The following is a 15,820-nucleotide window of genomic DNA, read 5'->3' as shown; positions in this document are numbered from 1 at the left end:
CAACTTAAAATACATGTATTACTGACAATGATCCAGCAAGAGTGTTCATTAACTGAGCAGCAATTGCGTGAGTTTTGAAAGTAGAGTGGAGATCCGTTGTGACACATCTAACTAATGAGTAACATTTGATGTGATTGTTAAAATTGGGCAAACTACAGAGGAGTAAAAAAAGCAAATGACTGGACTTTCATATTGTATAAGACCCCATTGAGAGGTTGGTAATATTCACATCATTCTACTTGTTTAGAACCTGTCTTTGGTTGTAACAAGAAAAAGGGGCAGCTCTTTCATTTTATTGAATAAGAAAAAGGGGCAGCTCTTTCATTTTATTTTCATAGTGTGATCATGGTAAGGTTCTGACAGGTGCTTGCATAATGCTTAATTCCAGTTTCCAAAATTCCTATAATTTTCTCTTATTCTGCACTGGAATCAGTCGACTCATTTAGGGATCTTAGGGATTTTAAGGGTCAGGCTCAAATAATACATTGTGTGGGAAACAAACTATTTCTGTTCCAAGGTTAAACATTTTACTCAACCAATGCTGTTTTTGAAACATCCATTGTGTTTTATTTTGGAGCAATAAAAATACAGTGCGGATGCTAATATTTTATTTTGTAATGATATTTAAGCTTAAATTGAAGGGTATTTCTCAGGAGTTGGCCATGGGCTGTTATTAATTAAAGAGAATGTTGTCAAGATGGCCCCAGCATGTTTATCATCCAGCAGGCATTTCTTTTTTGACAATATCATGGGTGCAAAGTAATTTGTTGTAAACTTGGTGTTTAAAAGTCTGCTGTACACAAAAGTGGTTCAAAATTTGTATAGCAATTTTTTCATTTCTTTGTCTCACTAGTGAGGAGTTACCATTTCGTCTGCTGTGGGGCCTTCCTCATTGATATTCTAGTCAATAAGTTAAAAACAATTTGCTGAATGCTGTTTCTAAATCATTATTTAAAAAGAAATTCACATTCTAAGCTAAAGTTGTTATCTGAGAAAGTGTAATTTATTTTAAAGAAAAGAGATTTTTGTTTTTTGTCAGACCCAATACACTAATTACAATGCTGCATTTGTATTTGTAGTTCAATAAAGCTCAGTAAATATTATAGGGTGATCAGGAAAAAAAAATAGTTGAAGCAATATAGAAGGTTCTAATTCAAACTAGTAATCAGTTGTTTTGAGTATGTATGTACATGAAATGTGGGGTTGCTTTGGCAACACATGATAGAAGAAATGGGATATTTTTTGTAGAAAGAAATAATGAAATTTGTCTTTTCCAGAACTAACTACTGTTGTTTATGAAAGAAATTAGGAATCCTTGTTTGGCACCAGATGAGGTTCACTAGATGATGACGTTTTAATGATAACATTGCATATTCTGCCTCCCACAAATCCACCATGCTGTTTACATTTGATATGCTAGCAGAGTTACATAGGGTAAAAAAACTGACTTTTGCTCTTCGAGTCAATTGTTCTTGGAAATCTTCATATGTTAATTGTACCTTTGTAGCCATTTAAAAATGAACATTAGAGTTGTGTGTTGCAGAACAAAGTAACAACTTCATTTAAATTTGAGTGAAAATAAGACAGACCTATTGGAGACACCAATTTTGCATCAGTACAGGCAGGTTACACCATTATTGAGTTTTGTCACCATGAATCCTATTCATAACAACTTGATAAGTGAAGTGAACAGAACAATCTAACTTTGCTAACTGGTCGAAACTGATGTGAATCTCAATGTTTATGAGCTTCTTCAGCCTCACAGTCAGTTAAATGTCACTACAAAACCGACCAATCAGTTTTCACTAATTTGGAGAGACTTGTATTATTTGATGGACAATTAAAGAACCCCTTACTTGACTCTGCTGATGACTTCTGCAGAGGTTGTCAAAAAGCTAGTCACCACTACAGGTTCCAAGTAGAGATATTTTCAAGATATTTGCCTGTACATGGCTCTACTATAAACTTCCCACATATGCCACACTTTTTTTTTTACAAAAAACCACCTTGAAAGTTTGCAGTGTGGCCTATATGTGGGTACAAGAGTTCAGAGCTCATTAATATGCAAAGTTTCTCAACACAGTAATCAACAAATTTCCTAACACAGTTTTATTCAGGAAATGCCAACAGAAAACTTGTCATCTTCATTAGACAGTTCCTGATCAGTTGACAAGATATCACTGATTGTGGGTTTCCAGGTGTTGCCATACACATGATATCCTGGTATTTCACTTTCCTTTTCATAGCTGCAAGTAGTTCCACCCATTTTGTAGTTACTTTTGGCCTGTGCAACAGCTGAATCCTTGAATCACAAACAGTGCGAGCAGTTTCCTTGATAACATTTGCTCTATTCTCTTTGCATAGAGAAGGGAGTTCATTTCTTTCATTACAACTAGCCCAGTATATAACCATGGTAAGCTGCATGTTGCATGTTGTCAAAGAATGAAATCAGGCAAGTTAAGCTAATTTTCCAAGAAATCATGAAACTGAAAGAATCAACAAGACCACAGAGATTGAAGAAAGCGAATATCAAGGTATTTTTGGAAACAGTAACAGTGAAAGTGACTTTGAGGGAGTCTAGTTTTTAGTTAGTGGAACAGTGATCCTTTGTAAATGTTTGTGATTTTCTGTGAATGTTTTGACTTACTCAAGAAGAAGGTTTTCTTTCTTAGAGGAGTTGTTTTGTTGTCAAATGTGAAATTAAAAAAGAAAGAGCTGTCTCAACTTTTTGGTTTGGTTGTGCTTTGTTATTGGAAAAACTTTTTTACCCTGAGATTGGGTTAGTAGTTCATAGTGCAGCCCATATGCGGGTGCAGGCTATACAGTAAATACAGTACACTTAGTATTAGCCAGTAAGAATTATTGACTTTTGTTGAGGGCTTTTTCTTATAGGGCTCAAAAACTTAACAAAAACAGGTGTTTTGTGTTGTAGACTTCACTGTACATACCCTTTGATATAGCAAAAGCATTAACAAACTAGGTAAGAGAAGTTTTGATTACAACTCTTAGCTTGATTCCTAAAAGTGTGGGATAAATAGTATGTCAACTGTAGCTGAGCCTTATTTCCTGGCACCAGTTGTTCAAAGAACAGATGTATTTGTTTAAGTGATAAGCCATCTGATGGATGAAAAAGCTGTCCTTTGAGTATTTATCCAGCACATAGAAATTGTTGCACAGCTGTGCAGAATATATGGTTTATAACTGTTCAGCAGTTTATCTAATTGATGTTTGTCCAGGACCATAGAAAATGCAAAGGGACAAATAATAATAATAATATGTTCAATAATTTCTTTGTGCACTGAGACTATTTTACATAGAAGAAATTTTTGTTTAAATTGCACCTATAATTTTTTCTTTTCCAACCTTTTTTATTATTACAGAACATTCGCTTAATAATATATAATGTATGCTATACTATATATTTTTTATACATTTTTAGCATTTTTAGGGTCAGATCCAACATTTTAAAGTTTTAATCATTAACACTGACTGCCCAAGCGGTATTTAGTAACTTACTATATAATGCTCATAAATGTTTAGGTTGATGTTTGCTCTTTTCCTGCTTAAAAAAATTCTTCAAATCAGTCAGATTTTAATTTTTTTATTTTATGAAGAAAATGAATACATGAAAAAGTAATTCAGTGTTGAGATAAACTGAGTATTTGGTATGAAAATTTTATTTAACTAATAGATAGGGAAAAAGTCATATTTGGCTAAAATCTGGATTAAACTATGGAAGGGCTACTTCCTTTTCCTATAAATTATTTGAAGTAAGTGCTGCATGGATTATTGGAGCATTGAGGGTCTGCATTGTTGAATATGTTTTTTCTTTGTGCATTTCAGTGTGCAGGTTTCATGGAATGTCCCCTGTCTTATCAAGAAATACTGGATGCATATACTGTGAACAGATGGGACACTGGCCAACATTTCTGCATTAGGGTCACAATTCCAGATGGTTCCGTATTACTTAAGGTAAAGTCAAAATACCTTGAATGAAAATAAGTTGATTAAGTTTGGATTTAAATAGGCCTTATGTATATTTGCGTCGGATTGCTAAATTTCAACCCCAAGCCTGACTTTCAAGGAAAGTATTCTCAAGAAAGTGATATAAATGGAATACTCACACGAAAACAGAAAGAAAATGGCAAAGAATTCATGAAAATGTGATTGCAAATGAGGCTGGGGGTGAGTTTTCAGTATATGACATTATTCTTGCATAAGATCTATTACAAAGTAGCTTCAAAGTACATCAGGGGTCTGGTAATGACACTGTTGATTTTGTCACTATAAAAAAGTTGAACTGAAAATGACACTTTGTTTTGTTCTTGATTTTGTTTATCGATAACTGATACATGTCAAAGTAACTAAGACCCATTATCCAAGTCTTTACTGATCATGAAACTCAAATTTGGCCAACACTGATTGGTTGAAATTAATTATTGATCCTCTACCTTGAAGAAAAATCTAGGCTTTCCTTAGTTCAATGCAGCTCTGCTAGCTATGTGATTTGCAACATTAAAACTTAGATTTGCCAGAAAGAGAGAGATTATTTAAATTCCTATTTGCTTTTTAGGCACCCAATGCATATCTGAGAGATCAATGGCTTCATTCATTGAAATGGAAGGTGAGGAAATTATTCTTATATGCCTTAGTCAAGAAATTTCGAAGTTGTGTAAACATGCTTAGATTGCCAACATTCAGTTCCTGGGGGGTGCAATTCTCTCAAATTCTACCTGTAGAAACCCACCAACTTGTACTCATTGATAAAATGATATGGATTAAATCAGCCATAAATTAAGTTAGCTAACAATATCTAAATATTACTAATAAAATAAATTGTACATAATTATAGAATTTAATGAAGTTATACGTGTCTTTGAAATTGGATTTAGTAAGGCCACTCTTGCTTTGTCTCTGCTTTGTTTGTGGAGTAAGATTTTACTGGGTATCTCCTAGTCAACTATGTGTATGTGATGCATCTGCTGATAACAATTTTAAAGTTTCTACTGAGGTCCTTATTTCCTGTTACCTTTGTATCTGTCTTGAAAGAGTACACATTTTTGTATTAGTTTCGTGCCACAGATACAGATGTATGCAATAGTTTAACCTTTTCACTAAAGCAGGCTGTTCTCTGTAGGTTAACCTGTTAAGATATAAAAGACTTATATCAAAATCCAGCGATCCTGAAGCATTAACAAAGGAGCTCACGGTATGTGATATACCATTTGGGGTAGGAAACAATTAATTTTATTGTTCATTACATCCACTTGTGTGATGAGATAGTAATATTGGTAACTGATCAAGTAAGAAAAATCATTACGAATAATATTAGTACCTCTTATCCTATAAGGGTAGGCCTGAATTTCACAAAGTTATTTTCATCGTATCTAGGCCCAAGAAATTAACAGTGTTAAAAAAACCCAATTGGCAGAAGGCTAAAAAAAAAGTGCAACAAAGGAGTTGAATTAGGGACAACTGAAAACAAATCCTTTGAGAAGCAGGGTGGATTATTAACAGGTTACAACACTAGTGCTCTAACCAACCAGCCACTGTGCTTCCACAACAGGGTAATAAATGACGAGAGTATTTTAGAATATCTGTCAAACTGCTGCGGTTTCTTTATCGAATGATACAGTGTCTGTGGCAACTCTCAAATTACTTTTGAATGGCTGGAAGGGGGGATGTCTAGAGGAAGGGTCAAATATTTTCAATTCATTGATCTACTGTGCTGTGTTTTTCATTTGTGGAGAGCTTAGTTGACTAATCAGTCAGTCTTAAAGTGTGTCACTGTAGTTAAGTTTTGAATAATTGTTTTTCAGATCTTCTTACACAATTATGAAAAGGTTTGTCTTATATTTCATTGTAGGAACTTGTACTTTTCTCACTAACCACACCAATACAAGATGACGTTATATTTACTGTTCCTTTGGAGATGGTTTCAGATATCCTTGCACATGTAAGATTCCACTTTTTTTATTAAATGTGATGAAATGTATATAAGAAAAACATGTAATATGAATAAAGTGTAAGAGGGGTTTGCTTGTCTTGACTGCTACAAGGACCTGTAGATCAAAGTGTAAGCATCTGACGTACAGCTACCACTCACTCACCATCTCCTGCATGTGAAAATTATAATTCTTAAGCTCATGTCTTTTTCCTGCAGCATTTCATCTCATTTTCTGATGAGGAACAAGAAAACTTAATAGTGGTGAGTAAACAGCATTAGACCATAATTTTATTTTGATGATTGAACATGTAGGGCTGATTATTTACACAAGGTCTGACCCAAACTGCAGTTTTACACAAGCAATGGGCCTTGCATATTCTCTACAAGAGGGTTGATTGGTTAGGTTCTATTGACACTCTTCATAAAAATGTTTAGATAAAAGAGTCAACTAAATTCAATAAAGTTTAGAATGCAGTTTTGTTAGACAACAGCTAACCTTTGTTTGAGTAGCAGGACCACTAAGGTTCTGCAGAAGTTCTTGAAGGTGAAAGGACCACTACCTTAGCAAGTGAATACTTAGCTTTTGAACCACTATAGATGTATCTCGGCTGGGTAGATACTAATGATGTATCTCTCTACCAAGGTGCATTTGTACAACTTGTAGTTTCAAAAAAAGGTTATAGTGAAGGCCATCAGTGGTTGGCTACTAAAAGTTGCATAACAAAATAATTACAGTAAAGGTAAAGAATTCATCCGATTGGACCAATGCATCGGCCAACAGTCGACTGACAGGTGGTCAACTTTTACAGTAAGCTTCTATTGTGTTTTGCTATGGTACTCACAAAATTAAATTGTACAGGTATTGCTTAATGTCCATTTTTGAGTGATGTCTCTTTCTCATTAATCTGAAGGCACTTGCACCTGTTCTGGAATATGTTCAGCCTTCCCCTGAAGTTTGTGCTTTCTTTAGTAAGGTAAAGATGTGACAATAGTATATTTACAAACACTGTATGTGGAAGTGTGTCCTTTCTTTAGTAAGGTAAAGATGAGACAATAGTATGTTTACAAACACTGTTTGTGGAAGTTTGTGCTTTTTTTAGTAAGGTAAAGATGTGACAATAGTATGTTTACAAACACTGTATGTGGGAGTTTTGTGTAACATTTCATACAGGATTTGATTCCAACATAAACAAGTTGTGATTGATTATTAGAAGATCTCAACCATAGAATCCGTCAGCATGAGAGTTAAAGAACAGACCATCAACTAGGTGTAAAAAAAAATTTGGAGAACTTTGTATAAGGTTATGTCCAAACTTACGTTCACAGTCCATGTAGGCATTAGAATATTTACAATGTTAAACCAGTCTTTTCCCTGAACTTTTACTGAAATTGTTGTTTTCCCTTTTGCAGCATTGCAAGGGCCAACTTTATAATAATGAAGTATTAGATGTCTTCCTCCCAGCTGTTCACAGAATTCTTAAACATAACATGGTGAGAATTACACTGTATTTTCCTAAACTGGACTTGCACAGAAAAGAACACCCAATCAGTGTGTAGACAAGGAACAGTGCATTTCAGTCTTTCTTAACCCAACTAATCAGGTGTTGTGTACAAAACCATGACATCTCAGCTTGTTCACTGGATTTGAAAAAGTCCAAATATAATGGTTCTTTACTATACACTTACATACATACATACATACATACATACATACATACATACATACATACATACATACATACATACATACTTTATTGGCTCGTCCCCAAGGGGCTTTTCAAAGTCAAATCTACATTACACAAATAAGATCTAAGTACATAAAAGGATTATTATTATTATTATTATTATTATTATTAAATTTAAATTTATACTGCGCAGTTTCTATAAAAATATTCAACTGCACCTTACAATAAATATTAAATCAAAAACAAAATAGAAGTTCAAAATTACAATTCTAAAATTCCATAAATAAATAAATAAAATAATTCATCAATAATGTAATTTAATTATAACAACTATAGTAGGATAAAAGATAAAAATTAACTAAAGAAGTCATTAAGTAGCTTTTGCCTGAGCAAGTGCTTGAAAGCCATCACAAATGGACTAAGTATGAGTGCAGGTGGCAGCTCGTTCCACAAAGCGGTTGCTCTATATTGAAAGGTCCTTTGGCCGCTAGCTGTGCAGAAGACTGGAATGTCCAAGAGTTGAGAATTTCTTGTATTCCTTGTCAATATGGCGGATCTTCTAACGAGCTTAGATGTCAAATACTCAGGAGCGCATCTCGTCATGCACTTAAAAACCACAATGGCAAAACGAAAGTAAAGTTGTTGTCTGATGACAAAATGTGACCAGCGATATTTTGTACTGCTTGGAGCTTGTCCAAATTAGATTGAGTAGTGTTGCTCCAAACAGAAAAGCAATAAAATAATTTACTAAACACTAGGGCATTTATTATAATAATTAAGGCACGTTTACCCTATATGGCACGTTTACCCTATATGGCACATTTACCCTATATGGCAGGGTAGTCCTAAGGGAAATCCTAGCATTCTGATTGGTTCTTGCCTGGTTGGTAATTTACAATACAGACCATTTCTAGGGAAACAGCATAAGTTGTGAGTTTTTTGTTTGTAAAAGCCAGCAAATTTGAAGGAAATGAGTTTGATCTGAGTGCCATTTAATAAATTACTTACTAACCTTGCTTGCTCGGCCATACTGGGGAATATTGGTCCTTGTTTGTTTTTGTATGGGCTGACCAGTAGTCCCCAGTATGCCCCTTGTGCTTGCTTAGTAAGAAGTTAATATTTAACAATTATTCGCCAAAGGCGAGGTGAATATCGTCGAATAATCCCCGAGACAAAGTCGAGGGGATTATTCGACAATATTCACCGAACCTGAGGCAAATAATTGTTTTAGTATAATTTCAGAGCTGAACAACAGAGAAATTCCTAAAATCATAAAATTTAAGTAACATTTATGAACATTTTATTTTAACATTTAATATAGACAGCGTCATATAAGGAACCACTCGACCAATCAGATTGCTAGAAACTCTTTGCTCAGCTCTGAAATTATACTAATAACTAATATTAACTAATAACATTCATTCTCAGAAAATGGGATAAAATTGTAATCCAATTGTTGTTCAGTTTTTGAATAATGATTATTTGAATGTGAGTGATAATCAGTCTGTGCTGTTTAATGATCATGATGTTTCATTCCTTTTCAGGATTTTGGAAAATATCCACATCTCAGAATGTTTGTACAAGATTATATTTATACATTGTTTTGCAAAGATTTTGCAGATGTTGTCAGAGAGTTTGTAGAGAGGTGAGGCACTGTTTCTCCACTTTGTTGTAAGGAAAATTCCGTGTCTCCCAGAAACACGGTACATTAGGATCTCTAGATCAATACATAGAGAATTTCTTAGAAAGATTCCTTTTCAATTCCCTGGAGATTTAGCTCAAACCAAGTGACTATAATAGGGGAATTAGAGCTCTGATATCTTATATTGAGTGTCAAAGGAAATGCATGATTACATTGGTTTTGCTTTGCTCAGCTTTAGGATGGAAACTTGGAGATTTGTACTACCTAATCAATCAATCATTCAAACGCGAGGCAATAAGAAACTTTGTCACTTTTTGGAACTTCGTCACTGTGATCTTTCTTACACCTCAGATTTTTCTCAAAAGCTTGCTTTAGTTTCTTTTGGCATTTTCTCCCCTGCCCCTATTGGCTATTGTGATGTCTTTAGTTAAGGTTTCTTTACTTCACCAAAATTGCTCTGTATCATGATGATCCTAATTTGTCAAATGAATTGGTCACCAGTGTTCACAGTCCAAGTGCCACGTGTCCACATCCACGTGTCCTTCCAAATCTAGTTGCAGTTGTCCTCTCTGCTGTTTATTCCACATTCGATCAAAGTGACAAGTTGTAAGTTTGATACCATAAAGTTGTAGGCTCTCTTATATGGCTAAGAAAAGTGAACTTGAGGTGAATCCTTGAAGAACCTCTGCTATAAGATTTTTTGTTTATTTTCATTCTTTCTTGTGTTATGATTTCTGATGATAGCTTTTCTCACTAGTTATTGAACTATCGATGTACATGGTAATTTAGGATTCTCTAATAAGACTTAATTAGATTTTCAAGTCTGGCCTACGTAGATTAACAGTAGTTATCTGTGGACTAGATAAGCGTTACCCTTTATGTTCAGAATGAAGATGTAGAGATTGGTGTTGCTTTTGTTGCTTGGTAAAATGAACTGTCGCAAGTGAACCTCATTGTCTGAGTGAGTGTGACTAATACTGTATTTTCTGTGTCATATGTTACTAGGCTTGTCAAGTATGAAGAAATCAACACAAAGTTCCTGCTCTGTTTCATGACAGTGATGGACACCATGTCAGTAAAAAGTTTATTTGTTCAGTCATTTGTACAATATATTTCACTGGATTATTCCCTAAAGTAATAAAGATATTAGTCCAGACCGTCCTAGATTTGCTTCAAGTGTATCACAGTTTTGTTTCAAGAACTGTACTAGTAAAACCTTGTGCCTTTGCCATGGGTCAAACAGTCTCTGTCTGTTATAACCAGAACGTACTAGAGCTTTTGCTTGTCTTACTAGGAAGGAGACTGAGGGTACATTTTGAACCTACCAGTATTTAACCCATAACTCATGATATGAGATAAGAAATTCTCATTTCTGCCTACCATACTGATACATGCAATGTACATATTATCTCATTTCTGCCTACCATACTGATACATGCAATGTACATATTATCTCATTTCTGCCTACCATACTGATACATGCAATGAACATATTATCTCATTTCTGCCTACCATACTGATACATGCAATGTACATATTATCTCATTTCTGCCTACCATACTTATACATGCAATGTACATATTATCTCATTTCTGCCTACCATACTGATACATGCAATGTACATATCCTAGAAATTAGTTAAGAGGCTGTGGTATTTTGTCAAGGTAAAACCTTCTAGTATATAACTTTATATATCTGTATCACCCCCAACACCTGTTTGATGGATGACGTAATGTAACAATACATGTGTACATGTATCTATCACTCGGGAGCTAGTACGTAAAAATGATGGAGTGTTTCCACATTGCTTTGGAGAAGTGGAAACCCAAATGTACGTGTTGCACAGACATATAGATGACTCATTGCCATCTGCTATTCAATTTTAGAGCACAGTTTGAAGACTGGAGGCCAAATCTCTCAACACTTCTACAGCCCATACCCTTCCCAAAAGAGTAAGTGTTCGCATTACAATACATATATGTTTCATTTTAAAAAAGGATGTTTCACTAAACATTTGCTTATGTACTATTATTACATGTCTTGAGTACAAATCCAAATTTGTGTAAATTGGTCCTCCCAGTGTACTTACTTAACCCGCTCTCTTACAGGGCTCTCAAGAACGAGACATTCGTACTGTAAGTTATCACTCGCTTTTATGTAAGGTCAGATGCCTTTATAATGTAAGGTACACGTTAGATGTCCCTTTTTTGCCATGTTATGTGTGGCAGTGAAAAACTTAAACGAGTGGTCAATCGTATCTTATGAATCAAACCAGGGTTTAATATTCTGATTATTGTCTCTCCTACTTGAATGAAAAAAAGAAAAGACTTTTCCGGTAAATGGTTTAAGTCGCCTGTAATTTAGTAGTCGTAGTGGATCACCAAGGCTTGTGAAGTTCAGAAAGTGTGGTACTTACCGTCTGAGAGACATGTAAAATTGTGCTCGTGTCATTCTTCCTTTATAACATATCATTCCTACTGTGGTAGTGAATTAAGAACTTTCAAGTGGGCAGCAGAAACTCTCGTAACTGTTAGCACACAAGCCATTTTAACAAAATAATCTTAGGAATGTTTGGAAGGATTTAAAAGTAGTCAAGTTCTCGAAAGTTTCGGGATTTCATTGAATAGTAACTCTTACAGTAATCAATGTTATTTTTCCTCTGACAGGTATATCAGTGCAGTGATAAAAGCGTTTGCAGAAGATCAGCGGTGTGAGGTACCCATACCACTTTTATGCTTACCGTAAACACCTTAACATGTTTCTCCTCTCTATAAAGCCCCCTTACCTGCCCCCGGCTAGAACTGCCTGTTGTTAATAAACCCCACTCCTACAGGGTTTTCAATGACTTTCTGCATAGGCGGCGGCTGATGGGGCTGTAAGCAGAAACCCAAACACAAGAGCCAGCTAACAGGTCTTCAAAGCGGCAGTAGACCGCGGGTAACCAGACTTTATTGAAACCCTATCCCACTCCCTAGCGGTAACACTCCAAGTCACTGCATGCCACACAAAAAGGGATAGATGCCGGCGGGCAGCCTTGCGATTCAGTCTCAGATGCAGGCTTAACCTTGATCTTACGCTGTAGTCAACTTTTGATAGTTTGTTACAGCACGCAACCAAGACTTCTTATTCTAAGGTGTCTTTTGTATTAAATTTAATAAATTATTATTTTTTTTTTTTTTGCTGTAGGTCCATCAGTCCATTCTTCCCGTCAGAAAAGGCAAAGATGGCTGGATTGACATCATCTGCCCAGGAGGAGTCTCCTGTTTTGATGAAGGACATTTTTTCTCTCACGTGGTTAGTTCCCTCTTAGTTTTTACGCTTTTCCTATCAAAACGTAACCCTTTGACCCCTAAGAGTAACTAGAAACAAATTTCTCCTTACAATGGCGCCCCTGAAACAATCATTATAGTTACGAGAATACAGGAAATGATCATCGAGTAAGGAAGCTTTTGATTGTTAAACAATGTCTCCTTGTCAGTGCCTTAGTAAATATAAGAAGGACAGCATGGAAAATATGCATACTGATGTTAAGGTGGAAAGGGGTTAAGGTTGGGATTCGTTTAAGAGATCTTACTCGCCGGCCAGGACACAGTTGGCTTAAAGTCTCTGTAACGTTGCACGTTCTGGACACGGTCTGTATCCCTCGTACTTGAGCGGCTGCCACACTGGTTACGCTGTCATCGACTAACACCTTGCTGGTTCCTTTCAGATGGGTCGCTTACTAAACTGTTGTGGGAGAAGAAAGAAGATTCTTTTAGATCTCAAGGAGTCCATGCTTGGCCCCTTCATGCTGCTTGCGTTGCGAGGTGACAGCAGCTTTATTCAGGTCAGTGGGACACTATTCTTGTAGCAGATAATGATCGTTGATGTTATTTGCACTGTGCACAGAAAACCACTCGTTAATTATTGAGTAATCATTTCAGGGCCTTGAAATTCCTGTACATAAATGGCCATCCTTTTAGCCAATCTCTCCAATGGCCCATTTTTTTATTAATGATTGTATCTTGTCGAGGGTTAATTCAATTCTGTTTCTGTTTGTGACAGACTTTGGCATTCATGTTAGAAGTTGAGGTTCTGCAAGACGAAAATGAAAAATTACAGATCATTTCTACACTAGAGAGCACCGAAGAGGGCAAACTATGTTACGAAGCTCTGTGTCAGAAGTAAGTTTTCTGTTCACCGAATGGCCAACCCAGCGGTAATTCGTTGGGCGTGCGCAAAGTGATCAATTTTGGCCAGCCTTGCGCGCAAAATTTAAGAATTACCTACAAAAACTGCTGTATGGAAAATTTACGACAGTTAATTTAAATGTTCGTAGAAAAATCTGCAAAAGGAAATAAAAGCATGGAAAAAGTAGAACGAGCGAAGAGGAAGTTTATCAAATCACAGGTGTTCTTTTGGTTTACCGATTTGTTTTGAGCTTTCTCAAAGAAATGTTTTACGCGATTGAAACTTCTTAACCGATCGGTTTGCGAGTTAGTTTAGCCTTAAAGCATTAGGCAGGGCTGTTTCGGTGCAATGTTCGCACATGCACAGACGTTAAACCGCTGGCCTATGGTGCTTCGCCGCTGAGTTCTTGTTATCAGTACTTATCCTCTTATCTTTACTTTTTCAGAAAAGCCAAGTTCAGACAAATGGTAGGAAAACTATTTGTTTTCTTTGAAAGCACTCTAAATGTGTTCTTCCGTGTTTGCTTGCCAGTTAAGCTAAAAAACATATTATGTTTCCGCTTAATTTGTTTTTTCTTTCAGCAGGAGAAGGGTGGACCAACGGTACTTACCCTTCCCACCAAATCAACGGTAAGTGTTGATAAATTAACGACATGCACAGGAGCAACCAAAGCTAATTCAGACAGAGGCTTAAAAAAGCTCTGTTTATTAGTTGAGGTGAAAAAACGTCAGTCCAATAAGGCAAGTCTCTGCATAGTAGTCAACAAGCTCTCGTTTATTTGTCAAGTAACAAATAACTTGTCTCGCACAGGATGATGACTTGGCCCGTCTTCTCAAGTCTGGTTCCTTTGGTAACCTTCAGAGCCTAAACCTTGCCTTCACGCATGTAACCAGTGCTTGTGCTGAGTATTTGGTTCAACTGCCAGCCCTGTTACATTTAAACCTTTGGTCCACACAGGTTTGTTGACTAATGGTCTTTTGTCCCTTTTGTTTCTGCGGATAGGAAGGCTTTGAAGATGATAGACTGTCTCTCGTGGTTGCCTTAATTATCTCCTGGGAAGCTTAACCATCCCCCTTTACTTATATTGTGAGTTGCGTACCCTTCCCTCCCCCCCTCCTATCGTGAGTAGTTTACCCTTCCCTCTCTACCTCCTTCCGTTTCAGACGTTGAAACAGTAGGCGCGTTCGCAGACTTGAGGAATTACTTTCCTCGTGTACAGTCGCTCTACTTAGACATTCATCAGAAAGCAGGACTCGGGCACCGACAGTAGGATACGTATGTGTCAGAACTCGCATGCGACATAGAGAAGGTCCCCGTCTCGTTTTATTTTTTTTGGCTGGGTTACTCTCAGAACGAGGCTGTAGCACTTGAAAAGATTATGAAACCTTGCAGTGTACTGTGACGCAAATGACAGTCTTCAATTATTTTAAACCGGGTTTTATAGTTTGGTGATAAAGGCTTGCACATGGTGGCAGAGCAGCTACACAACTTAGAGTCACTGAACCTGTGTGAGACGCCCGTGACGGATGACGGACTGTCATCCCTGGTGATCATGTCCAGCCTTCGAAATTTAAACCTGAACAGCACCAGACTCTCACCAACAACATACGAAAAACTCAAAGTAAGTGGTGCAATCGAGTCGAGTTAAATTTGTTCTAGAGTTGCAAATTTTTTCTGGTAATTTCCTGTGAAGTAAGATACTAAAATGTGAACACACGGGTAGTATTTCTAGCGGTCCCTGGGGTAGGATATTTCTAGTGTTCCAGAATAACATCCATTTCTTTTCACTTTTTGCCTACCATCGTTTGTGATACAACTTCATACTTGGTTGGAATTTTACGGTCCTTTCCCCTCTGAGTTCGATGATTTATTGTAACAATTTGAAACTAAAAAAAAAAGTAATAGACCCACAACATAATTATTTAAGGGCGGTTTTAAGTTCATGTGATCGTTCCTCGTCTAGTGCCAGGAGGGAGCGTGGCCAACTGAGTTGTCAGTGTGTTCAACTCGCAAACCGAATTATGTTAGGTCCCCGTTTGATTCCGCCCCAGGCCGTGGTTGAATGTCTCTCTCTACTCTGTCAACCTTTCTTGAATTTCCCGGCCGGAATTTTGTTTGATAGCCAACAAGTGTGCATGATTTGTACTTTTTGCTTTAGAAAAAAGAAAATCTACACGTGGTTGAAGTAGGTAGCATCCATCAAAATTATGAATAAAGGCTGATAGTTTCTAAAGAAACTGTTTGGGGCTGCGTCGGTGGGGGTAACGAAATAATTTGGAGATATCAACAAAGTTGAAATGGTAAATTGGCCACCGTAACGATTGCAAAAGCTGACGTTTCGAGCGTTAGCCCTTCGTCGGAGCGCAAAAAAAATCA

General features: G+C 36.5%; 1 protein-coding gene across 2 annotated transcripts in view; it reads left to right on the top strand.

The window, feature by feature from the left end:
- Nucleotides 1-15,820, top strand: part of LOC111340825 (C-Maf-inducing protein) — a 38,377-nt gene that overhangs the window by 19,860 nt on the left and 2,697 nt on the right. The window contains exons 3-22 of one of the 2 annotated variants that reach the window (XM_022947739.2): nucleotides 3,844-3,972; nucleotides 4,574-4,624; nucleotides 5,138-5,209; nucleotides 5,867-5,956; nucleotides 6,164-6,208; nucleotides 6,859-6,921; nucleotides 7,358-7,438; nucleotides 9,177-9,277; nucleotides 9,776-9,880; nucleotides 10,280-10,345; nucleotides 11,161-11,226; nucleotides 11,383-11,409; nucleotides 11,941-11,989; nucleotides 12,461-12,568; nucleotides 12,984-13,100; nucleotides 13,319-13,437; nucleotides 13,890-13,911; nucleotides 14,029-14,073; nucleotides 14,255-14,401; nucleotides 14,889-15,065. In XM_022947739.2, the coding sequence (XP_022803474.2) occupies nucleotides 3,844-3,972; nucleotides 4,574-4,624; nucleotides 5,138-5,209; nucleotides 5,867-5,956; nucleotides 6,164-6,208; nucleotides 6,859-6,921; nucleotides 7,358-7,438; nucleotides 9,177-9,277; nucleotides 9,776-9,880; nucleotides 10,280-10,345; nucleotides 11,161-11,226; nucleotides 11,383-11,409; nucleotides 11,941-11,989; nucleotides 12,461-12,568; nucleotides 12,984-13,100; nucleotides 13,319-13,437; nucleotides 13,890-13,911; nucleotides 14,029-14,073; nucleotides 14,255-14,401; nucleotides 14,889-15,065 (1,680 nt within the window). Of the gene's footprint in view, nucleotides 1-3,843; nucleotides 3,973-4,573; nucleotides 4,625-5,137; nucleotides 5,210-5,866; nucleotides 5,957-6,163; nucleotides 6,209-6,858; nucleotides 6,922-7,357; nucleotides 7,439-9,176; nucleotides 9,278-9,775; nucleotides 9,881-10,279; nucleotides 10,346-11,160; nucleotides 11,227-11,382; nucleotides 11,410-11,940; nucleotides 11,990-12,460; nucleotides 12,569-12,983; nucleotides 13,101-13,318; nucleotides 13,438-13,889; nucleotides 13,912-14,025; nucleotides 14,074-14,254; nucleotides 14,402-14,888; nucleotides 15,066-15,820 lie in introns of both variants that reach the window. The other variant, XM_088751591.1, reaches the window with a different exon arrangement.

The sequence above is a fragment of the Stylophora pistillata genome, chromosome 3, assembly GCF_964205215.1.
Source record: "Stylophora pistillata chromosome 3, jaStyPist1.2, whole genome shotgun sequence".
NCBI lineage: Eukaryota > Metazoa > Cnidaria > Anthozoa > Scleractinia > Pocilloporidae > Stylophora > Stylophora pistillata.
Note: the sequence above shows the minus strand (reverse complement) of the source record. Positions and strands in the feature narration are given on the sequence as shown.